General features: G+C 36.1%; 2 protein-coding genes across 2 annotated transcripts; both read left to right on the top strand.

The window, feature by feature from the left end:
* Positions 1-995: 995 nt before the first annotated feature.
* LOC149172902 (chaperone protein dnaJ 11, chloroplastic-like) lies at positions 996-8,075 on the top strand. Its single transcript, XM_089427816.1, has 2 exons — positions 996-1,176; positions 7,446-8,075. The coding sequence occupies exons 1-2, from the start codon at positions 1,032-1,034 to the stop codon at positions 7,805-7,807; spliced, it is 507 nt and encodes a 168-aa protein (XP_089283942.1). The 5' UTR covers positions 996-1,031; the 3' UTR covers positions 7,808-8,075.
* Positions 8,076-15,218: 7,143 nt separating this feature from the next.
* Positions 15,219-15,952, top strand: LOC149172901 (chaperone protein dnaJ 11, chloroplastic-like). The gene has a single exon (XM_089427815.1). It carries the CDS (start codon positions 15,278-15,280, stop codon positions 15,767-15,769), a length of 492 nt encoding a protein of 163 aa, XP_089283941.1. The 5' UTR covers positions 15,219-15,277; the 3' UTR covers positions 15,770-15,952.
* Positions 15,953-24,739: the final 8,787 nt, after the last annotated feature.

Genomic DNA, 24,739 nt, shown 5'->3' with positions numbered 1-24,739 from the left:
GGGGTTTGACTTTGATCCTCTGGTTAAAATTAGCCGTTGCAATAGAGCCGTTGGAGTCTCTGCACACTCTATTTAATCAAGCTAAGCCAGATCAGTTCTTCAACTTGTCCTGACGATGAACCACACTTGTTGGTTCGAAACGCGTCGACAAAAGATTAATTATGTGATTTCGCCGAAGATTATCTAAACAATGTTATGGATCACAGAAGTCTAAATTCCTTAATAATTTCATTTTTATTTTTATTATATATTTTCAATTAATTTTACTTAAAATTTAATTAATAAATTAAAAAAATTAAACCAATTATAATTTTATTAACATTATAATTAAATTTCAATAATAATGAAATAAAAAATAAATAAAATATTTAAATATATCCTTCCCCGTTGGGGAGATAAACCTGTGATCTCTAAATCATGCGTTGACGAAACTCATCCCGCATGTAGCCTCCATCCAACAGGCGCGGTGTTAAGACTCGTCTGTCGTGGTATCAACCTGCGTTAAATAAAATTACATCAACACAGAAAAGGAATTGCCGAGGCTGAGGAATTGTTATGTGGTTGGAAATTGGGTTAAAAAATTTAAAAAAATCTTACAATAATTTGGTTTGAATTATAGTAGAAGTAGATTTAATTTTTTGAAACACTTAAAATTTAATAATTATATCCTGAATTTATAAAATCCTGCCAAATCTTATCAAAATCTTATTTGTCTCACCCTGTTTAAAATAAAGCCTAAAGCAAAAAAGAAAAGTTATAGTCAATGCAGGCCCTCAGAAAACGCTGCTGGAAAAGGGTGCATCATGAAATGACAAAAACTAACGGCTACGTCTACCCCACCCATCGATTCCGATAAAATGCCGTATTAACTTTTATCAAAACCGGCAACGGCTCACGGGAATTCTAGAAAAGTGGTTTTTCGAGAAACCTGTAACGTCACTTTCGTTCCTGTACTCATTCGCTTATTAAATTTCAATTCACAGTCACCACTTAATGGAAGCATTCTTTCAGTAATTGCTCACTGAAAAACCATGGATTCCACGGCCCTCTTAATCTGCAATCGAGTTTTCTTGTTCAAGAATTCGTTACAATCATGTTCTCATCGTCGTTGTATCGCACTACGCCCTTCCGTTGCGCCAAGAGCGCTTCAAGCGTCTGCGACAAAGTCTGTTTCATGTTGGGTATTTTTTAATGGAGAAATACCAAAACCAAATAAAAATATTCACCACAGAGACAATGCTCTGTTTACTCTGTCCAGGATCTTTTGCAGACAACCTTTAAAAAAACAAACTCACTCAGAACACAGCATTACACAGTCACAACACATTTCTATTAATTTAAAACTGAAAGACTGATACAAATTCCATCCTCTGTGCAAAGAGGGATTCACAAAAACAACTCTGCTGCTCTCACAGATTTTCTACTGCTGTAGAAATTACAAACACAGCTCTCTGTTCTTCAAAAAACTAATACAAAGCATTACATTCCAAAATCTATATAGCACTGCTGTGCATTTACAAAAAAAATCCCACTACTGTGCGCAGCCACTCCACTCTAAACTTAAAAAAAAAACTACAGCACGTAGCCATGTTTTTAACATATAACAACGTATACAAAAAATATATAAAAAAATATAAATCGTATGGCATGTGGGACAATGCCCATAACCAAAATTAACTATATTCCCATATCGTATTAAAGGCATGGGACGTATGCCCATTACCATAATAAAAGCTGCCACCAAATTTTACGTAAATGCATTAAAACTACAATGTTTCCTTCACGGTGGTCAACGAAACAAAACTTCACTCCACGTAAAAAAATTGATTTGACATGGGCCCGTGCACCTTCCGGAGATCAACAGCGGAGATTTCGTGCCCAAACCACTTGACTGATCCAACGAGGTTCGCACACCAACCTCGGGCAAAACAAACGAACTTTACTGTCCGGGAAAATGGTTTTGGGGGGTTCGTACAAGAGACGCGTGGCGGCAGGTGAGAGTGTTCGGAGGGCTCCAAGGAAAAACAACCTTTGTCAAAAGGCGGTGCGATATCCCTTCAGCCGGTTTGTGGTTTTGCTGAAAACCACCGCGCGCTGTAAAATTACAAATTTAACACTCCCCTTTAATTTTAACAGCTGCGCGTTCAGTCATTCCCAAACACTTTCTCAAAAATTCGAAACTCTTCTGAACCAGTGGCTTTGTCAAGATGTCTGCTACCTGTTCCTGGGTCCTGCAATGTTCTAGGACAATTTCTCCATTGTTCACTAATTCTCTGATGTAGTGAAACCTTGTATCAATGTGTTTCGTTCTCTTATGAAACACTGAATTCTTTGACAAAGCAATAGCTGAGCTATTGTCACAAAAGACCACTGTCGCTTTTGCCTGCTCTTGGCCTAAGCTTCTCAACATCCTTCTCATCCATATTGCCTGACATGCTGCTGCTGTCGCTGCCACATATTCAGCCTCTGCTGTAGATAATGCTACAATGGACTGCTTCTTAGAAGCCCATGAAATGGCTCCTGAACCCATATTAAAAACATAACCGGAAGTGCTCTTCCGATCATCTACACTTCCAGCCCAATCACTATCTGTGTACCCAACCAAATCTGAATGTTCTGAGGCATGATATAGAATTCCAAACATTTTGGTACCTTTGACATACCTCAAAATTCTCTTTGCTGCCTGCCAATGTGCCTCCTTTGGCCTCTCCATAAATCTGGAAATTAAGCTAACAGCATACATTAAATCAGGCCTAGTTGCTGTTAAATACATAAGGCTGCCCACAATGCTTTTATACAAGCTAGGATCAAAATCCTTGCTGCTGTCCTCTCTGCTGAGCTTTAATCCCATCACTGTGGGAGTGATTGCTGCCTTGCATTCTTCCATCTTAAATCTGCCCAAAACTTGATTTACATATCTTGCTTGACATATAAAAATTCCTTTTTCATTTTGATCTACTTCTATGCCTAAGAAGTATCTCAACAAACCCATGTCAGTCATTTCAAATTCATTCTTCATGACTGATTTAAAATTCTCAATAAGATAAATATCATTTCCAGTGAAAATAACATCATCTACATACAAGACAACAATTAAAATTTTACCATCCTTTTCCTTGATGTAGACTGTGGGTTCTCCTTCACATTTGTCAAATTCATTCTCCAATAGATATGAATCTATCCTGCTGTACCATGCTCTTGGCGCTTGCTTCAGCCCATAAAGAGCTTTCTTCAATTTGCACACTTTGTGCTCTTCTCCTTTCTTCTCATATCCGAGAGGCTGTTCCACATAGACCTCTTCCATTAACACTCCATTTAGGAATGCTGACTTCACGTCCATTTGGTAGACTTTCCATTTGTTTTGTGCTACTATGGACAGCACTGCTCTCACGGTTTCCATTCTTGCAACCGGGGCGAAAGTCTCCTCATAATCTCTCCCATACTGCTGCTTGTAGCCTTTGACAACCAGCCTTGCTTTATGCCTTTCAATCTTGCCTTCAGCATTGCTCTTGGTCTTGTAGACCCATTTCACACCAATGACTTCTTTGCCTTTCGGTAGCTCAACCAAATCCCATGTTTTGTTTCTCTCTATGGCATTCATCTCTTCATCCATAGCTTCTATCCATTTCCTATCTTTAATAGCTTCTTCAAAATGAATAGGATCATCAACATGACAATACAAGGCAAATAAGGAATTCATTCCTTCATCATAAATGTCACTTAGATTTCTAAACTTCTTACCTCTTTCACTTGGTGTGCAAGTGCTTGAAGATGCACTTGAATTTCCTCCTTGTGGTGTGCTTGGAGAAGCACTCTCATTGATCCTCAATGGTGTCCCTTGCTGTCCTTGTGTTGGTGCTGCTGTTTGGGGATGTACTTCAGCCACCTCCTCTTCATTTTCATCATGAGACAAACAGTTTTTGACATTCACTGTTTTCTCTATGCTTCCATCCCAAGCTTCCTCTTCAATGAATTGAACATCCCTGCTAACAAAGAACTTCTTGGTAGATGGAATGTACAGCCTGTAGGCTTTGGATTCATCACTGTATCCAATGAAGATGCATTTCTCCCCTTTGCTGTCCAACTTCCTCCTTAGCTGATCTGGAATGTGTGCATAGGCCACACACCCAAAAACTCTCATGTGGGTGACTCCTTGCTTTCTCCCACTCCATGCCTCTTCTGGCACTTTGTTCATGACTGCCTTTGTAGGACACCTGTTCAAAATGTACACTGCACAATGTACAGCTTCAGCCCAATACTCATTTGGCAAATGCTTTGCCTTCAACATGCTCCTTGCCATCTCCATGATGGTTCTGTTCTTCCTTTCAGCAACTCCATTTTGTTGTGGGGTGTACCGAGTTGTGAACTGTTTATGTATTCCATTTTCTCTACAAAACTTTAGGAATTCATTTGAGATGTACTCACCTCCTCTATCAGTTCTCAATACTTTTATGTGCAGCCCGCTTTGGTTCTCAACAAGTGCTTTGAAGTTTTGGAATTTCTCAAAGACTTCACTTTTGTTCTTGAGGAAATATATCCAAGTCTTTCTTGTAAAATCATCAATGAATGTCAAGAAATATAGGCTGCCAGCTAATGATGGAGCTTGCATTGGTCCACACAAATCTGAGTGGATAATCTCTAAGGGTGCCTTTGCCCTTATGCTCTTACCTGATGGAAAACTTTCTCTATGTTGTTTTCCCAAAATGCAGCCTTCACATAGGCTGTCCGGTTTCTCTATCAATGGTAATCCCTTTACCATTCCTTTTCTGCTCAATAAGTTTAGACCTCCAAAATTTAGATGCCCGAATCTCAAGTGCCATAACCAGTTCTCATCCTTTGGCACGCTTTGGAAGTCCTCTTGGGTGACTGCTGCCATTTCCCTTTTGTTCTTCATGTCTGCCCTAATCCGGAGAGGGAACATCCTGTTCCTTGTCATCTTCACTTCAGCAATGCATCTTTTGCTGGGTGGTATATCTATGATGGTGCACACATCATTTACAAAGTAAACATTGTAACCCTTTTGGATAAGCTGTCCAACACTCAATAGGTTACATCTCATTCCGGGGACATAGTAGACATCTGCTATGGTTTTCCTTTCTCCTTGCTTTGTAAATATTTTTACCTCCCCTTTTCCCATAACAGACACTTTACTATCAGTTCCTAGTGTGACCTCTGATTTCAAATTCTGATTTAAGGCTGAAAAGAGGGCTATATTCCCTGTCATATGGTTGCTGCAACCTGAGTCTAAAAACCATATATCTTCACTATGTGTTTCAGCCATGTTACAAGCTAACAAGACATTTTCTTGACTGTTGTTTTCTCTTGTAACATTTGCATTTTGTCTGCTGTTCATATCATGTTGTTTCTTTCTACAATCACTAGCATAATGTCCATACTTTTTGCAATAATAGCATTGAACATTAGATTTATCATACCTTTGTCCTTGAGCATGATACTGATCTCTTTGTTGGCTGTTGCCTTGGCCTTGGTTCTGATTTGTATTGCTGCCTCTTCCTTGTGCATTTGCTGGGCTGTTCCTTCCACCTCTGTTCTGGCTTCTGCCTCTTCCTCTTCGGTTTCCTCTTCCTTGACTCCTTCCTCTTCCAAAAGACATCTGGGTCTTGAAGGCTTGCTCAAGGGATGAGTTTTCATTCCTACTCAACCTCTGCTCATGAGTTATCAGTGATGCATGTAGCTCATCAACTGAATATTTTGAGAGATCCTTTGTCTCTTCAATGGTGGTGACTATGGCATCAAACCTTGAGGGTAAGACCCTCAATATTTTCTCCACTATTCTTCTATCCTCAATTGTTTCTCCATGAGTTCTCATTTGTGTGATTACACCAATCACATGAGTGAAGAATGATTCAATGTTGTCTGACTCCTTCATGTTCAAGTTTTCAAAATCCTTTCTCAGCATTTGCAATTTTGCTGTCTTCACTCTCTCCATGCCTTGATAGGCTGTCTTGAGAGTTTGCCATGCTTCATGTGATGTTGTAGCTGCTGCTATCCTTGGGAATATACTCTGGTCCACTGCTTGATACAACAAGACAATGGCCTTTGCATCCTTCTTCCTATTTAGCTTCAGTTGATCCTTCTCTCCCTGAGTTAATGCATTGAACTCAGTTTCATCTGCTGGTTCCTCAAACCCATATTCTACTAGTTCCCATATATCTTGAGAGATGAACAAAGCTCTCATGGTTATAGACCAGTAGTCATAGTTCTTCCCATTAAAGTGTGGGAGCTGGGTGTTGAACATACCCATGCTTGTGCTTGCCATTCCTTGCATCTTGAACTATGGTCTTAAATCCTTGACTGTGAGTTTTTTAAAAAAAACTGACTGTCTTCAGCAATAACAAGAGAAATGCTTTTGGGGAATACCTGAATCCTTCGCTGTCTGTGTCTTCTAACTGCCTGAGAGGTTTTGCTGTAGCAACAACCTTCTCCCTTCAGCTTCTTTAACTTCTTTAAAGAGCCTGGTCCTGCTCTGATACCACTGTTGGGTATTTTTTAATGGAGAAATACCAAAACCAAATAAAAATATTCACCACAGAGACAATGCTCTGTTTACTCTGTCCAGGATCTTTTGCAGACAACCTTTAAAAAAACAAACTCACTCAGAACACAGCATTACACAGTCACAACACATTTCTATTAATTTAAAACTGAAAGACTGATACAAATTCCATCCTCTGTGCAAAGAGGGATTCACAAAAACAACTCTGCTGCTCTCACAGATTTTCTACTGCTGTAGAAATTACAAACACAGCTCTCTGTTCTTCAAAAAACTAATACAAAGCATTACATTCCAAAATCTATATAGCACTGCTGTGCATTTACAAAAAAAATCCCACTACTGTGCGCAGCCACTCCACTCTAAACTTAAAAAAAAAACTACAGCACGTAGCCATGTTTTTAACATATAACAACGTATACAAAAAATATATAAAAAAATATAAATCGTATGGCATGTGGGACAATGCCCATAACCAAAATTAACTATATTCCCATATCGTATTAAAGGCATGGGACGTATGCCCATTACCATAATAAAAGATGCCACCAAATTTTACGTAAATGCATTAAAACTACAATGTTTCCTTCACGGTGGTCAACGAAACAAAACTTCACTCCACGTAAAAAAATTGATTTGACATGGGCCCGTGCACCTTCCGGAGATCAACAGCGGAGATTTCGTGCCCAAACCACTTGACTGATCCAACGAGGTTCGCACACCAACCTCGGGCAAAACAAACGAACTTTACTGTCCGGGGAAAATGGTTTTGGGGGGTTCGTACAAGAGACGCGTGGCGGCAGGTGAGAGTGTTCGGAGGGCTCCAAGGAAAAACAACCTTTGTCAAAAGGCGGTGCGATATCCCTTCAGCCGGTTTGTGGTTTTGCTGAAAACCACCGCGCGCTGTAAAATTACAAATTTAACATTTCAGTGCCCGGCCACATGAAATCAAAGAATTTGTATGAAGTACTGGAGATTAGCCCCACCGCAACTGCAAAGGATATAAAGAGAGCTTACAGAAAACTGGCAAGGGATTTCCATCCGGATCACGCGGCTTCTCCTCAGGAGAAAAACGAGAGTACCCAGATGTTCTTGAGGATACACAATGCGTATGCGACTCTCTCGGATCCATGTGACCGCGCGCAATATGATCGCCAGATTTTGGCCCAAATGCGGGTGTCCGTTGCACAGTCAATGTGGGACAATTCGTCCTACAGGAGGGAGGCTGTTGATGGATATTCACAGGGTTGTTGGCGTAAAGGAAGGAGTTGGGAAACGGATCAGTGCTGGTAATTAAGGGGTGTTTCTCATATTTTGGTTGCAATGAGGATTCATTCGGATAAATTTTACCCCTATGTATTTTATGCCTCGGCTCTCCACCTTCCTCTCGTTTTGAGAATCAAAATAGGCTGTGTATTTTTTTTCAATCCAAATGAAATGCAAAAAGTTATATTATCTCCACTCATGAATGTCTGACTATCCATCCTCATTCCATTGTAGAGAAATGAATACGTACTGTTTTTACATAGATTCGCTTCAAACTGAGTAATTTTAATTTCCCGCATTGATCGAAATTCTACTTGGTTATAGTAATTGTCTCATTACTCTTCACTGACTTAAAGCAATGAGAAAAAAAGGCCATCCCATTGCCAAGCGGATGTAAAACAATGTAATTTGATGCATTAACTGAGTATTTGAGTGGAATAGTTGTTTTCAGTGTTTTCTAATAACATTGGGTATCAGGAAAATTTTAGGGGCTAATATTCACAAGTGGGTTAATTTTTCATGCTTTAAAAAAATTATATATTCTTCAATTGTTATTTTTTCTGAAAAAAAAATTGCCTAAATTTTATGGTATAAAATTATTTTACCTTATAAATCGCATTTTTTTTATGGAGACCATATAATGAATCTTTGGACATTTGAATATTTTTAGAAAAAAATCAGTAAACATTTTACAACTTGAGCACATGTCGTAGTGCCTATCTATTTGGTTTAAAGCTTGTGGGTGAGGTAAAAAAGTTGATATGGTGATCAATTACCAAACTAAAACACCCACATTCATTTTTATCCATCAACCTCCTATGGATATAACAACCAACCCCTCCAACTCTTCACCTTTGAGAATCCAAAACTTCAACACCTCAAACTTTGCTATAATTATGATGAGGAATATTTCAAAGGGAAAATAGGTAAAAAATAGGAATTATTTCAAATATTAAATGCAACCCCCCAATATAACTCAAAAAACATTCTAATGGAAGACACTCCTAAACTAGAATTCAAAGACAATGTCTCCTACTAAAAATTAACAATCTTACAAGCACCTTATGAGGTACCTCTAATATCTCTGCATGCTTTATTGGTTTTCGTACGCCCGTTACACGTCAATTTGTCGCCATGACACTTGATCAATTTATGGATATTATTAGCATCCGTGAACATGTTGAAACCAACTCCCTTAGAAGTCCAACAACTCAAAATATGTTAAAGTCCATGAGAAATTTGGGTCAAATAGCTCTCACACTTTATTAAGTTCCACCTGTGCCGATTTCTCTAGTGTTTCCCGTGCATGCGTTGAAATTTACTCTGAGAACAACGCAGAGCTGCGCTCTGTCTGCAACTATAAATCCGTGCAGGTGAATTCTAGAAAGTAAAAATAAAAAGTAGATTCTAGAAACCTAGTTGGTCGAATATTTCCCAACCAAAAGCTTCCAAGTGATGACTATTCAAACTATAATCCTCATAAGATGCATCTCCATCCTTTTTCTCATGGTAACCTAATCCTTCACTAAAGGAGATTCATCCTCTTCTTATGGATTTGAAACTTCCCCCTCTTTGATCTATAAAAAGACTAGAGGGTTGAGGGATGAAGGAGGTCAGATTTCAGAGAATGCAAACTTATGTTGCTAGTTTGAGATTGGAGAGCTTGTTATCTAAGGAGGAGATTGAAGGCATTTGGGAGGGACCTCATGACATCAAGGCGAAGGTTGTAAGGCTCCTCTTATCTTCTGATTAATACACATGAGCACTTTCTCCCATTGATTTTGTCTTTTATGAATGATAAATAACTTGCAATTGGTTATTATGTTCATTAAGACAAGTTCAATCCCTAATTTCCTTGATCATTAGGCTAAGTTGTTTGAATTAATATATCACATGTGATTTTGGTCCTTTTTATGGTTTATGTTTGCAGGTTCTACTGAGCATTGAAGAGTTGCATCAAGTCACAACTAGGGATCTTCATCAGACATTTCGTGAAACCGGTAAGAGGTCTATCTATCAGTTAGATTGCTTGTAATTCGATTAAATTCAGCTTAGGGAAAGAGTCAGTTCATTTGTCATGATTGTTTCTAGTTTCCATTTAGGATCTAGGGAGATCTCTCTTGTACGCAAGAGGGATTGTCTGGTGTAACAAACTGGCGACCATACTAGAGAACGTCTCTGTTCTCGTCTTTTTCCTTAGCCTCACTTTCTGATTTTTCTGATTTATCTCGACCTGAGTCTTCCTAAATTAATGACCTTTTAGACCTGGCTGGTTTTTTCTTGAATTTTTTTTTTTTTTCATAGGGTTTTCCTCCTTGCGTTGATTCTGTTTATACACAGAGAACAGTTTTGCGCCCTCTTTGCCTTAGCAACTGAGCGCATGCACACTGTTTCCTCATGGAAACCGGCACAATTCTTGAAATTTTTTGAAAATTTCATGCTAGCCCCAACCCAGACCTGAATTTGTCTTTCTGAAAGTGTCATTCTATTTGTTTGGATTGTGTGTTTGATCGAGTGTTGTGAAGGATTTTTCTTTATATTTTTCCATTGTTAAGGATTGAAAGGTAGGGTTTCTTAAGAATTTGTGTTTTGATGAGATGTGCTTCTTGTGGTGCATTAAAACAACATTAATTTCTTATCCCAGCACTGAAGTTTAATTATAATTAAACTTTAAGTGTTGATTTCATAACATTCATCCAAGCATTTTAATTTTAAGGATTTCTTTGGGTGTTTGAGTATTAATTGCCTTCGTGTGTTATTATTTTTTATCTTTGGAATTTTCACCCGATTTCCTTTATTGACACTTGATTGGTTCTTTAGTTGTATTAGTGAAGGGAAATAGTCTTGTTGTTCTTTCGCTGACTTAAAATCATCTTGTGTTTGTTTTGAAGAATTCTCTTGCATAGATTACATTTGCATGGTTAGAATTCTCATTTCATGAACGAAAATTGTGCATAGATTACATTTGCATAGTGTTCACGGAAATTGTGCATGGATTACATTTGCATAGTTTTTAGACAAATTGTGCATATATTACATTGCGTGGTTTGTAACTTAGAGATTTGAATTGCATTGGAAAATTAAAAGTGGTACATTTTTGGAGTTATTATTTTAGAGAAGAACCTCTTTACTTACTTTAGCTAGAAATCATCAAAATGAAAAGATTATAAATTTCATATTTGATGCATTAGAGTTTTGACTCAAGTCATAGTACCATTAGTTTCACATCCATTTTCCCTTTGAGTAAAAGACAACTTAATAATACAACGTTAAATTAAAATTCACTTAGATTTCTTTTATAGTTTTAGGGCTCTTTTCACCTACAGTAGCTTAAGTGTAGGTCTTTGGAATAGGGAAGGAAGTAAACTTTCCAAAGCTACAAACGAACAATAAAATCTTGAGTTAGGGAGAGAAAATCCAATTATTTCCGTTTTGCTCTTGGAAGCTCTTCTTAGACATGAGTTAAGCACGAGGTCGTGTCGACTCTGGTGAAGTGATCTGACCCACTTCATTAGCTTAGATATAGTGGTTTACACGTATTACAACAGTACTGAAAGGTACTTGGGGTCACTTGAAAGTAAACCTCCAATTGATCATGTGGAGGAGCCTTCAAGGGGATTGAGCTTGTTACTCTGCCCTTGCGTGTACGTCCGATCTACGACTGTCCCCCCAGGTAAAATTGTTGTATTTGGTGAACATAGTGACTATAATCCTAAGGCTCTACCTAAGGTGATAGCAGAGGGAAGGTCTTGTTGTACCTAGAACAGACATTGTCTAGATTCACTTGGACTTTTTGGAGGGTAATCTTTGCTCGAGATGGCTTACAACGAAGTTACTTGCACTAGACTATTTCATTAAGCAGGTTGTCAGGGTAACTGGTTCCAAATGCTCATATCTATAAAAAAATTCACTTTGATCTCTGCGATGTTGGATTTCATCACCAACTAGTAAATATTGATCTCTGTGAAAGGTGGGTTTGTATGGTTTGAATGCCTAGATTTTTTAGTGTGTGTTACTTTGTTTGTTTTCACTTTTTACAAGACCTTAGGTGTGAATTAATAATACAAACTTATTTGGATTGAATCTAATGGCTACCCATCCGGAAGTTACCAACCAAGGAAACCCCATTAACGAGACCCTAGTCCTTTTCCCAATCTTGGAAATGTCGGTCCTCCTTATATGGCTACATTGTCACTTCCCGGATTCATGATAGGTTTACCTATATGGTCGTTTTCAACTTCTTTAATTCCCAGTACTCCAATTGTACCAGCTCAACCGAGTTTTCCATATCAACGTCACCAGCCTATTGTTGACCCTTTACCTTCTTCATCCAACATGTCCTCCTCCCTTTCTTCTTTTTCACTTGGTAAAAGCCTTGATGCTAGTCACCAAGTGACTAAGAAGAAGAAAGGGAAGAAGAAGAAGAAGAAGAAGAAGAAAGTAGTCAACCAACCAACCATGGTCGTAAGTATTGGTAATGTTGAGGGAAATTCTACAATGCATCGTAAGCCCAAATACCCTTGCAAGCTTTGTAAGGGTGACCACTTCCTTATCAATTGTCTTGGTATTCCTAAGGTTTTGGAAGTATGGTCAAATAATTCTCATGAACTTACTGTTGATCCCTTAATCCATGATTCTCATACTCTAGGGAAAAAGATTAAGGTTAGGTTTCCTTGTAGGTTATGTAAAGGGCTCATCATAGTCACCTTTTCCCTCACATGGATGAAGCCTCAGAATTGTTGGAAAAACTTACTGTTTCACAGCAACAACTTCCAACTAATTACTATAAACTTTCTCCTCATCTATCGTCAGTTGACGAAGTGATTGATCTAAATCCAACTAAATTCAATTCCACTCTTTCATTGGAGGGTGAAACATGTATCACTTAGGTTGATGGACTATTTGTTGATCAAGTGGTTGAATCGATTCCATCTTCAGTCGATCCCACTCTCCCATTAGATAGTGAACTTCATACCGCTCATGTTCTTCATGTTACTTCAGATTCTTCTACACATGGGGGCATTTCATCTGTTGCTTTTGAACCCCATCCAAGTAATGATGCTATTTCTTTTGATTGGATTAGACTGACATAACCTCGCCTTCCTTCTTCCACCCCTTTCCAAATCATTGTGAAGGCTTATGGTAAGAATGTGCGACGTACAAATGTAGATGAAGGTGCTTATGTCAGTATTTTATCCTCGACTGCTGAGAAAGCTTTGGGTTCCCCTCAGCTTATGCCTGTTACACATAAATTGTTAGCTTTTAATAGAACCAATAATGAACTTTTAGGGATCCTTCCTAAGTTACCTATTACTTTGGAAGGAAAAAATGTTTGTATTGATATTATGGTAGTCCAAGAACCTTTAGATTTCAATTTTTTCCTTGGGCGAGACAATGTTTATGCCATGAAAGATGTCATATCAACACTCTTTTGTGTGATGTCCTTCCCTCACAATGGAAGCATTGTGACAGTTGATCAGCTTTCATATGTTGATCTTGCTTCAACTACCAACGATCCAACACCCCTGAATGTTCCTTATATGGAAGTGGTACCTACCCTGCCACAAGTTAATTATGTGGCAACATATCCCATGTTTTCAATTACCGATGCAAGCGAACCTCTCACTGTCTACTCGACTTATTTTGACTTAGATCCGGTAGTTGACGTGGTCAAAACTTCAATGGGGGCATTTGAATATGATTTTCTTATCCCTATTGATCCCCTTGACATGTGTTCCTTCTAAAGAATTGTTCTTCCATCTGATGAAGACCTTCTGGAAGCCATAATCAACGGGGGGTGTCCCTTGCCATGTGTTTCTTCCATATGGAAGCCATGAACAAGGTTCCATGAGGATAGTTCTTTTAATGTGTCAACCTCAATAAAAAATGAAACAACTATTTACGAAGATGGTTCTTTTACTGTGTCAACCTCGTTAAAAAATGAAACAGATCCTTATGAGAGTGAAATCAATGGAAGAGATAGGGAGACTTAAAAGTAAGGGAAAGGCCAATAAAGATAACCCTTCATTTGACATTCCTTATCCCTCTCTCCTATTCTATTTTTCTTGTTTCATTTAATTCTCTATATCTTCTTTTAAACTTATAAATTATCTTTTCCAAGTATTGTTTAATATGGACAAAAAAATCTTTGCCTATCTTAAGCCTAATAGGAGTGAGTAAAAATATATATTGGTTAGTAATAAAGTTGTATTTAGTCCATTATTAAATAAAGCTGGTCTTAAGCCTTGTTTAGCAATTCCCTCTTAAAAATTTTTATGAGAGAAAGTGGAAAAACTCTTTACTAAATCACTTCACAAAGTTATTTTATATTTTATTTTTATAGAAATCCTTCATCCAAAACCATTTACATTTATCCTTATATGAAAATTATGTTGCTAAATCCAAATGGTTAAATCACTTTATAATGTCTTGAATCTCATTGCTTAGGTTCATTGAAGAGCTTTTTTTATTTTTTTTTTAACAATTAAACTTGAGTAAAAATAGTCTTTTATGTTTTTTTTTAAATTAAAATATTATATATATAATTTTGAAAATAAATAAAATATTTAAATATATGCTTTTCCTCCGTTAGGAGAGTATAAGATACACCCTGGTCTCTAGATTCTACACTAACAAATACAATCTTACAATATAATTTCATTTCCATTTTCAATTAATTTTACTTAAAATTTAATTAATAAATTAAAAAAATAAATATATAAACTCACAATTTAATTATTAAAAATTTATAATTTTATTAACATTATATTTAAATTTCAATAATAATGAAATAAAAAAATAAATAAAATATTTAAATATATCCTTCCCCGTTGGGGGAGATAAACCCGTGATCTCTAAATCATGCGTTGACGAAACTCATCCCCCAACGTGATATCATTCCCATTTATGTACCCTCCATCCAACAGGCGCGGTGTTAAGACTTGTCTGTCCTGGTATCAACCTGCGCTAAATAAAATTACATCCATACGGAAAAGGAATTGCCGAGGCTGAGGAATTGTTCTGTTGTCGGAATCTGGGTAATTGTTTTTAAAATTTTTTTACAATGATTTTGTTCGAAGTATGGTGGAAATTTTTTGAAGCAATTAAAATTCTGAAGTTTAATAATTACATTTTGGGTTTACAAAAATCCCACTAAATTTGATCAAAATCTTACCTATGTTTCCATAATTTGCGTGGAAAAATTTGCCCATGAATAAACAGCCCGTTTAGAATAGGTAAAGTCAATGCAGGTCCTCAGAAAACGCCCCCGGAAAAGGGCGCATCATGAAATGGCAAAAACCAACGGCAAAAACCAACGGTAAAATGCCGTATTAACTTTTATCAAAACCGGCAACGGCTCACGGGAATTCTAGAAAAGTGGTTTTTCGGGAAAACTGTCACGTCACTTTCATTCCTGTACTCATTCGCTTATTAAATTTCAATTCACAGCCACGACTTAATGGAAGCATTCTTTCAGTAATTGCTCACTGAAAAACCATGGATTCCACGGCCCTCTTAATCTGCAATCGAGTTTTCTTGTTCAAGAATTCGTTACAATCATGTTCTCATCGTCGTTGTATCGCACTACGCCCTTCCGTTGCGCCAAGAGCGCTTCAAGCGTCTGCGACAAAGTCTGTTTCAGTGCCCGGCCACATGAAATCAAAGAATTTGTATGAAGTACTGGAGATAAGCCCCGCCGCAACTGCAAAGGATATAAAGAGAGCTTACAGAAAACTGGCCAGGGATTTCCATCCGGATCACGCGGCTTCTCCTCAGGAGAAAAACGAGAGTACCCAGATGTTCTTGAGGATACACAATGCGTATGCGACTCTCTCGGATCCATGTGACCGCGCGCAATATGATCGTCAGATTTTGGCCCAAATGCGGGTGCCCGTTGCACAGTCAATGTGGGACAATTCGTCCTACAGGAGGGAGGCACATGATTGTTGGCGTAAAGGAAGGAGTTGGGAAACGGATCAGTGTTGGTAATTAAGGGGTGTTTCTCATATTTTGGTTGCAATAAGATTCATTCGGATAAATTTTACCCTGTATTTTATGTCTCGGCTCTCCACCCTCCTCTCATTTTGAGAATCAAATATTGTCTGTGTATTTTTTTTTCAATCGAAATGAAATGCAAAAAGTTATATTGTCTCCACTGATGAAAGTCTGACTATCCACCATCCTCATCCCATTTTACAGAAAGGAATACGTACGGTTTTTACATAGATTCGCTTCAAACTGAGTAATTTTAACTTACCGCATTGTTCTAAATTCTACTTAGTTACAGTAATTGTCTCATAGATAGAAGCATCACAAGCTTCACTGGGCGAAGCAATGAGAAAGAAAGGCAATCCCATTGCCAAGTGGGATGTTAAACAATGTAATTTGATGCATTAACTAAGTGTTTGAGTGGAATAGTTGGTCTCAGTCTGTCTTAATAACATTGGTTACCAAAGAGTGATCTCGACTGGGAGTATGACGGTTTATGAATTTTTATATTACGAATGTTTTGAAAAAACATTTAATAGGTGGTAAACCAATGAGTTAAAATATATTATGAATTTTTATATTACTTAAAAATAGCAAACAAATGAGTTAAAATATATTAGGAATTTTTATATTATTTTGAAATAGTAAACAAATGAGTTAAAATAGAGGAACGATTGGAGGAATTGTTAGAGGAATTGTAAGGATGTTCAAAAGTGATAAAAAAATTTCAAAAAATCTTGCAGCAGCAGTGTTATGTTTTCAAAGGTGGAAATGGATTGAGTGTCATCGAAAACATTGGGCCACCCAAAATCTTGAAGTTTCACAGCTATAACTTGGATTTACAAAAATCCATGCTTTTCTATGATTTTTCATGGCAAAAAACAATCTAAATTCTTGCCAGAATTTCTATGAAAGAAGTCTCTTTAGACTACAACATTACAATATGAACAATCTAAACTCTTGCCAGAATTTCTATGAAAGAAGTCTCTTTAGACTACAACATTACAATATATTTCTTTAGACTAATACCCATAAATAAGTTTTAAGATAAATATATCTTAATTTTGACTATCCAAAAAGAATAATGAAAATAAGAAAATAAAGATAAGGTAATTCTGGAAGGAAATATAGATAAAATAATTTCAAGTGATAATTCGATTAAAACTTTTCTTATGATCATAAAGTTTTGACTAATAGTTTTTTTTTACAGATTTTAATGTGGTTTTATTAAATAAAGGTAAATACATAGCACTTCAAGGTAATTAGAGAGCACTTCTTCTAGTCAATTTTGCTCAAAATCTAGTAGAGATTTTTAAAAATCATAAAACTCATAAGTTTAAGTTGTCTAATGTGCAAAGTCCTACTGCCACCCTAGTTTTCTAGGTTGCTAAATCCATTTATGTATTCAAAAGTGCATTTTAAAAGACAAGAATCACAATCTTCCTAGAAATGCTTGTGTGAGAGCTATATGTGATTCAGTGCTCGAGCTCAAGTTGACACATGTCCCTTTTAAAATAAAAATAAAATATTTCAATATCCAAATGAAGTAACATAATTTTATAACAAAATTAGAAAAAATAAAGTAATTAAAAATAAAAATCTTAAATAAATTATTTGAATATCAATGTCAATTAATTTATATTAATATTAATTGTGGTGAGAGGAGGCGCTCTACAACCACTATGGGGGTAGATTTCAACCGTAAACATTTAGCATGTAATGTTTAACATTTAACATTTAACATTTTTAATCTAATTTTGGCCCTATTTAAAAATGAATCTAATTATTATAATGTATAAACACAATATAAATTTAAAATATAAAGAAGTTTATGAACACTAAATGAAGAGGTGTGGTAAATAAATAAAAAAAACTTTGTATATTTACTCCATAAACCTCTTTATATTTACAAAAACTCAAAAAAGAGGTTTTATTTAGGTGAAGCCTATGAGCCAAATGCCATGGGAAAAATGATTATTAATACCATGTGCCAAATACCATATTTATAAAAGAGGTATTGTAAATAAATAAATATAAAAGAGGTATAAAGAGGTATGGTAAATAAGTAAAAATATATCAAATAGGATTAGAAATGAACATCCAATTATATACCAAGCCTATGGGCCAAACACCAAATATACTAGAGGTATGATAAATAAATAAAACCTCTTTATACTTATGGACACTAAAAAAAGATATTTTTTTAGGTGAAACCTATGGGCCAAGTTATTATTAATACCATGCAAAAAAAACATTATTAACCCTAATATAATATTAAAAGACTATTATTATTATTATTATTAAATCTAATATTTGAATATTAATATATTAATATTATTAAATTTAATAACTTTGGATTAATACAATATTAAATTTGTTATATTATAATATATATTAATATATTATGATATATATTAACTCTAGATATATATGGGAGGGAAGAACAAAGACATAGAGTGATAGAGGTGGAGAGATAGGGGGAGTGACAAGGGAGAGATGGAGATAAACTAAAGGAGAGGGGAGAGGAGGAATGAAGAGAGGGAGAGAGGAGTGAGAGAGGTAGAGAAGAGTAAGAGAGGGAGAGGGAGACACAAAGATGGAGGGGGGAGAGAGAGAAGGAGAGAGGGAGGGAGATAGTGAGAGGATTGGAGGGTGCAGAGAGAGAGAGAGAGATGGGGGAAGAGAGAGGGAGGTAGGAGAGAAAGGGAGAGAGAGAGGAAGGATGAGAGAGAGGAGGAGAGAGGGAGCGATAGAGATATGGAGTTTGGGGGGGCGGGGCGCAGCGAGGGGGGAGGCGGGGAGGAGGAGGAAAGAAGAAAGACGTAGAGAGTAAGAAGTGGAGAGAGATAGGGAGTGGCAAGGGAGAGATGGAGAGAGAGTGTGTATGTTTAGAGGTGAGATAAAGAGACAAAAAAGGAGAGATAGAGAGAAGGGGGGAGGGAGAAAGAAGGAGAGAGAAAGTGATGGGAGAAGATAGAGGATTAGAGAGAGAGAAGGAGAGAGAAAGTGATGGGAGAAGATAGAGGATTGGAGAGAGAGAGAGAGAGAGAGAGAGAGAGAGAGAGATGGGGGAAGAGAGAGGGAGGTAGGAGAGAAAGGGAGAGAGAGGAAGGATGAGAGACGAGACTTGAGAGAGAGAAGGAGAGTGATGGGGGAAGAGACAGGATTGGAGGGCAAAGAGAGAGAGAAAGAGTGATGAGGGAAGAGAGAGGGAGGTAGGAGAGAAAGGGAGAGAGGGAGGGAAGGACAAAGAGATTGATAGATATGGAGTGAGAGAGTGTGCATGTTTGGGAGGGTGAGATAGAGAGACAAAGAAGGAGAGATGGAGGAGATATAGATATAAATGGAGGGGGAGAGAGGGAAGAATATTTATTACATTAGATGCATTGATTTCAGCGTAGATGGTGATTGCTTGCACTAGATGCATTGATTTTAGTGTAGATGCTGATTTCTAATGACATTTAATTGCTTGCACTAGATGCATCGATTTCAATGTAGATGATTTCTAAGCCTACTTGATTGCTTGCACTAAATGCGTTGATTTCAGTGTAGATGGTGATTTCTAATCCTATTTGATTACTTGCACTAGATGCATTGATTTCAATGTAGATGTTGATTCCTAATAATATTTGATTGCTTACATTAGATGCATTGATTTCAATGTAGATGATTTCTAATCCTATTTGATTGCTTGCACTAAATGCATTGATTTTAGTGTATATGGTGATTTCTAATCCTATTTGATTGCTTGCACTAGATGCATTGATTTCAGTGTAGATGGTTTCTAATCCTATTTGCTTACTTGCACTAGATGCATTTATTTGAGTGTAGATGTTGATTTCTGATTTGATGTAATTAGATGTATGATGGTACATTAATTTTAAAGTGATTGGATTAACATTCTGCATTGATTTCAGTGTAAGCACAAAAAATATTGACAATGTACATTGATTTTTGTGTTATAGTAATTCAACCTATTAATATTGGAGAGCAAGAGAGACAAGGTATGATGTTTACTACAACAGTTCGAGCTAAATATTAAATCATTTATGATTTCAACTGTCCTTTTCATATAATCGATATGAAAAGATGACAAAAGTAACAGGGGTGACAATAACAATAATAGAAGAAAATAGTTTGAGATTAATCGCAATGAGAACTATTTGTAATTGACTACATTCTCATTATTCACATTTTCTATCATTCAACACTATTACATTGTCACTTTGCATTCAAAAATTTATTTCATCATTAAAGTTATTATCAATATTTATCATCTCAAGAAACTGAGGTAACTAAGCAAATTCAAAATTAAAATGACCAGATTCATCAAAGACATATTTAACATATTTAAAATGATTATATTAATATTAGATGTATTTACATATTATTGATAAAATTATTCATATCTTCAAAGATTTTCCTTGTCCCCACAAGTTTGAAACCATCCTAGATCCATCTTAAATTCAGATCTATCAAGCCCCGAGAGGGATCAAATCTCTTGAGGTGCAAACCTTTCCTCAAGTTTTGCAGTCAAAAAAGAGGTTTGCACCTCAAGAGATTTGATCCCTCTCGACGCTTGATAGATCCAGAGTTAAATGGATTTAGGCTGATTTTATATATATAGAGAGAAAAAGAGATGTGTATGCTTATGTAATGTTGATTATAATAAAATATTTCAATGCACAAATTGAAAAAGTAATTGAAAGTAAAAATATTCAATTACTTCTTGATAAGAATAATAAAAGGGAGATGCTTACTTCATTCAAAATTTTCATATAAAATATTATCTTGCATTTAAAATATTAATAATAATTAACAAATTCAATACAAGTCATAAGTATAAAATTTCAATATGCAAGGTTAAATCATATTAACATGTATAAATGAATATATTAATAACAGAAAAGCATTTATTGTGTACAATGTAGTTTATAAATAAAATATCTCACTACCCATGTTGAGTAAAAGATTTCAATGTCAACTATGTATATATTATATATAGTTAAAAAAAATTCCAAGTATATATTATATAAAATATTTCAAAAAGATTTGATCCCTTTCAAACTAGAGATGGATCTATACTAGTATTGTTGAATTCCGACCAAAAAATTCAATTCATCCATTAGTTAGACTGTGCCTATATTAACTAATAACATTAATAATATTAATTGACAAAACAATTATAATAATGATCATAACTAATAAAATTAATTATTAATTAGCAACAAAATATTAAAAATAGTATTGAGAAATCACAACACAAATATTAAAATCGCAAAGTGGTAAGTACTCTTCAATACAAATGGCATTATATCTTGAGAAAGTTGTCATAAGACTTCTAGTTTATTCATTAATAAAATTTTAAAAATGTAATTTTTTATATATATTAATTTTTTTTATAGGATTATTATTATTATTATTATTATTATTATTATCATCATCAAGAGAATTGATAGACCTACCACCTATGATTGAGGAGACCTAGGATCGAGTTAGTGGGATTGCCATGATACTCCTAAACTTGGTGCAACCACCCACAAGCCTTGCTAGATAGGTAAAACAAATTTCAAACATGGGAGGACCCCTTATATTGTTTGGCGAATGCCTTCAGATGCGGGACATCCACAGTTCGACCTAGCTCGATGGGTTATATTTGTTTCTAAATTTAAAAATTAAGACATTGTATAAGCCAAAGGGTAACTAATAATAGTCAAAGAGCAATTTGATTGTTGTAATATTGTTTTGGCATGGACTATTATGGTAGTTAGTTAATACTCATTAATGATGGGAACAAAAGTAGTTAAGATTTGGCTATTGTCACTATATTTAAAGAACAAAAAGACTATGAAATGTTTTCATTGAGTAATGTTGCATTTGGACTTATGTTCATCCCACTTTAAGGGGAAGTGAAAACTATTTTTTCTTCTTCTAATAATAATTGATACAAGGTATACATTGTATATTTGATGTGGTTTGTCTCTTGGATCTAATTTTTTTCATTTACAATATCTATATATCTAGTTTGTATTTTAAGCCTAGGGGTTAAGGAATAATACAAATGGTATTAGAGTTCTTTCTTTAGCCACTGAATATTTATATTTTAGAAGAAAACAAATAATTAACATTTTCTAATCTTAAAATAACACAAAGATACTTGGTTTGGTGAGTAAATCTGTGGTTGTGAAAGAATACATGTAGAAAACACAGGTTGTGTCATCTGATTGAACACCCTTCTAACCTCTTTTCGTACCCTTTCAAGTATTACGACATGAGACAAAGCATGTATACATAATTGCCTTCCACATACCTTAGGAAATATCAAAATCACCTGAATCTAGCCTTATACAAACCTATGATCATCTTGTTGTTATAGTACATCATGAATAATGATTTGGGGGATTACCTTTTTATATTTAAGATGGGAAATTACTGAGAAGGGGGGGAGGGGGTGAATCGGTAATTTAATTCTTTATTTCTGCTCAACTTAATCTTCTTCTTACGCAGTTGATGATTTATTTTTACGCTCAATAGTTATTGTATTCCTTTTGCAGATTTCAAGGAGAGCCGTTTGCTGATATGTTTATCAAGAATTCAAAGCATTCAAACAACATGCAAGAATCAAACACATGAAGACACCATATATAAGTGGAAACCCTGAAGGGAGAAAATCACAAACTTTAGGCCGAAAGTGATGTGAAGGCAAGTTGCTACTCCTTTTTACATCAAATTTTTGTAGGCTCCAACCTACAAGAGGCTTCTACCTCAACGGGCTTCAACTCCCACTAGTTTTCTGCAGGCTACAACCCACAGGAGGCTCCTACCTCAACATGCTACAATATGTTCTTTTCAAGCTGCAACATAGAAAATCACAGATATTTCTCAAGTCACAAGTGCTGGTTACCTCATATCCAATTCTATTGTCAAGTTTTCAATTGAAACGCTCTTTCTCTTCACTCTTTTGCTACTTCTCATTCTTTCTTTGATGCAAACCATTCCCATAAAAAAAAACACAAGTTTCATTCCACATTGCCTATTTCATAAGCAGGCCCTCTTGGCTGTTTGTATTCTTTGTAGGAATATGAAATGAAACATGGTCTCTTAGACTTCCAAAACTGCTCACAAGCTTGTCCTTTCATTTTCAGTTTAGAAAATTGTTTGTAATAAAAAAATAGAGTTGAATTAACAACTCATTCAGAGCTAATTACAAGACACAAATCAGATTTGGATTATCTACATTTTTTGTTCAAACAATTATATGTATTCCAGCTCTTGTCTCAATGTTTAGCTTTCACATTGATTAGCATAGCCTTTGCACTTCACATCACTTTCAACCCTTATATTCATCATTCAATGTTAATGTACATTTTTCATTCAACATAAATTATCACTATTGTGCTTAGTGACATCAATAAAATTTATCGACATTAATCAATCAACTTAATCTTGACATCAATGCCAATATTACCAACAATCTCCCCCTTTGGCATTGATGGCAACTCATTCGTCCTCCTCCTTTTGTCCTAAAAGATATTTCTCCTTGCTGGACTTTCTCCTTGTTGGCCATAACCTCTGCTTATTTCTCATTGCTGCCCATAACCTCTGCTTACATCCCCCTTTGATATCAATGGCAAGGGGTTATAAACGTCTTGTAGCCTGTAAAAGCATCCTTAGTGTAGCTGTCATCATTTCATTAATGATCTATAACCTCCAATGTATTGTTTTGCATAAACAATGTTGACATTATCATTGAATGAATGCCACTCCAAATGGCTTATTAGGGCTTGTCCATATTGAAGATTGCTCCAAAATAAATGTTTCTCCATATGATATAGAAATGCTGCTTCAAAGACGCTCAATATTAGCACTGCAACAAATTTTTGTGAGAAAACTCTAAAAGAATAAGCTTGTTGCAATACCTTTGATGTGCAAGCTGGTCACTATTGTAGCCAACTTCACAAAACTCTTCAATTTGTTGCCAGTCAACGTGTCAATGAAACTAAGCAATGGTGCCTTTTTCCTCTTTTGTAGAAGTCCTTGTACCAAAGCACACTTCTTCAACTAAACAATGATCCAAGAGTATGCCATAACATAAGGCCAATGCAATTATAGTTGAAATTTGAACCCCTTTGTCAGGTCTGTAATGTTTCCTAACCTACTTCAATATGACTGATTATGATGCAAGAATATCACATTACCAATCTAATGCCTCAATCATGCTAGGATACTTGTAAAACAAATTATTGTCCATCACATAGGCTTGAGTAGTTTTTTTTTCAAAAGACAGCCTGTACCTTTATCCAAACCTTATTAGTATATCAAGTTATCAGAGATAGTCACAAATTTTGGGAAATTAATGAAAAAACATCCAGATCTATCTTTTGCTCAAGAAGGAATGCATTTACACAGCCTTTTCTTTCTCCACAAGGTATGTCTATACAAGATTTGAAAAGTATGTTTGATACAATGCTAACATAGCTTGGGAGTATTAAGGTGAGGAGAAGGAGTGTTGGTCCAGGGTTAAGCCATGGATGGAGTTAGGGCATAGGAGCCGAGAGTAGACTGCAGGCGGGAGGCCTGCAGGGCCAAGATCGCGATAGGAGTTTGTACAAGAGGCGGACGGCTGGCCATGACAGACCTGAGGTGGTCAGACATGGAAGTACTGTGGAGGACAGGTGGAAGGCGACAGACACAAAAGCTTTTCGGGATAGGGAAACCCTTATGCACATGACTGCCATCAGAGAATGGAATCCAGCGGTGAAACAAAGTTTTGCTTGAGGGTTAGATGCGCTACCGCCTTCTACCCATGACACGCGATCGAAGCCAGAACTGTGAAGGGAGTTTTTGCCGCAAAGTAGTTACCTAGGAATAGACAGGTAGAAGATGGTCAAACCAAGTGATTCTGTTGATATGGACCCCGAGCCTGGGGATATCCTGCCGGTTTGGGGTCTAGAGGTAACGGACCAAAAC

This window comes from Pinus tabuliformis, chromosome 4_2, assembly GCF_031772625.1.
Source record: "Pinus tabuliformis cultivar Carrire ecotype Pingquan chromosome 4_2, CPIR1, whole genome shotgun sequence".
Lineage (NCBI taxonomy): Eukaryota > Viridiplantae > Streptophyta > Pinopsida > Pinales > Pinaceae > Pinus > Pinus tabuliformis.
This window is presented reverse-complemented; position numbering and strand designations above follow the sequence as displayed.

What these genes read in the sequence shown, in the direction of transcription:
- LOC149172901 (XM_089427815.1), top strand. Translation starts at nt 15,278, where the DNA reads ATGGATTCCACGGCCCTCTTAATCTGCAATCGAGTTTTCTTGTTCAAG.
- LOC149172902 (XM_089427816.1), top strand. Translation starts at nt 1,032, where the DNA reads ATGGATTCCACGGCCCTCTTAATCTGCAATCGAGTTTTCTTGTTCAAG. An exon ending in TGCGACAAAGTCTGTTTCAT is followed by an intron (nt 1,177 to 7,445) that starts GTTGGGTATTTT and finishes TTAACATTTCAG; the next exon opens with TGCCCGGCCACATGAAATCA.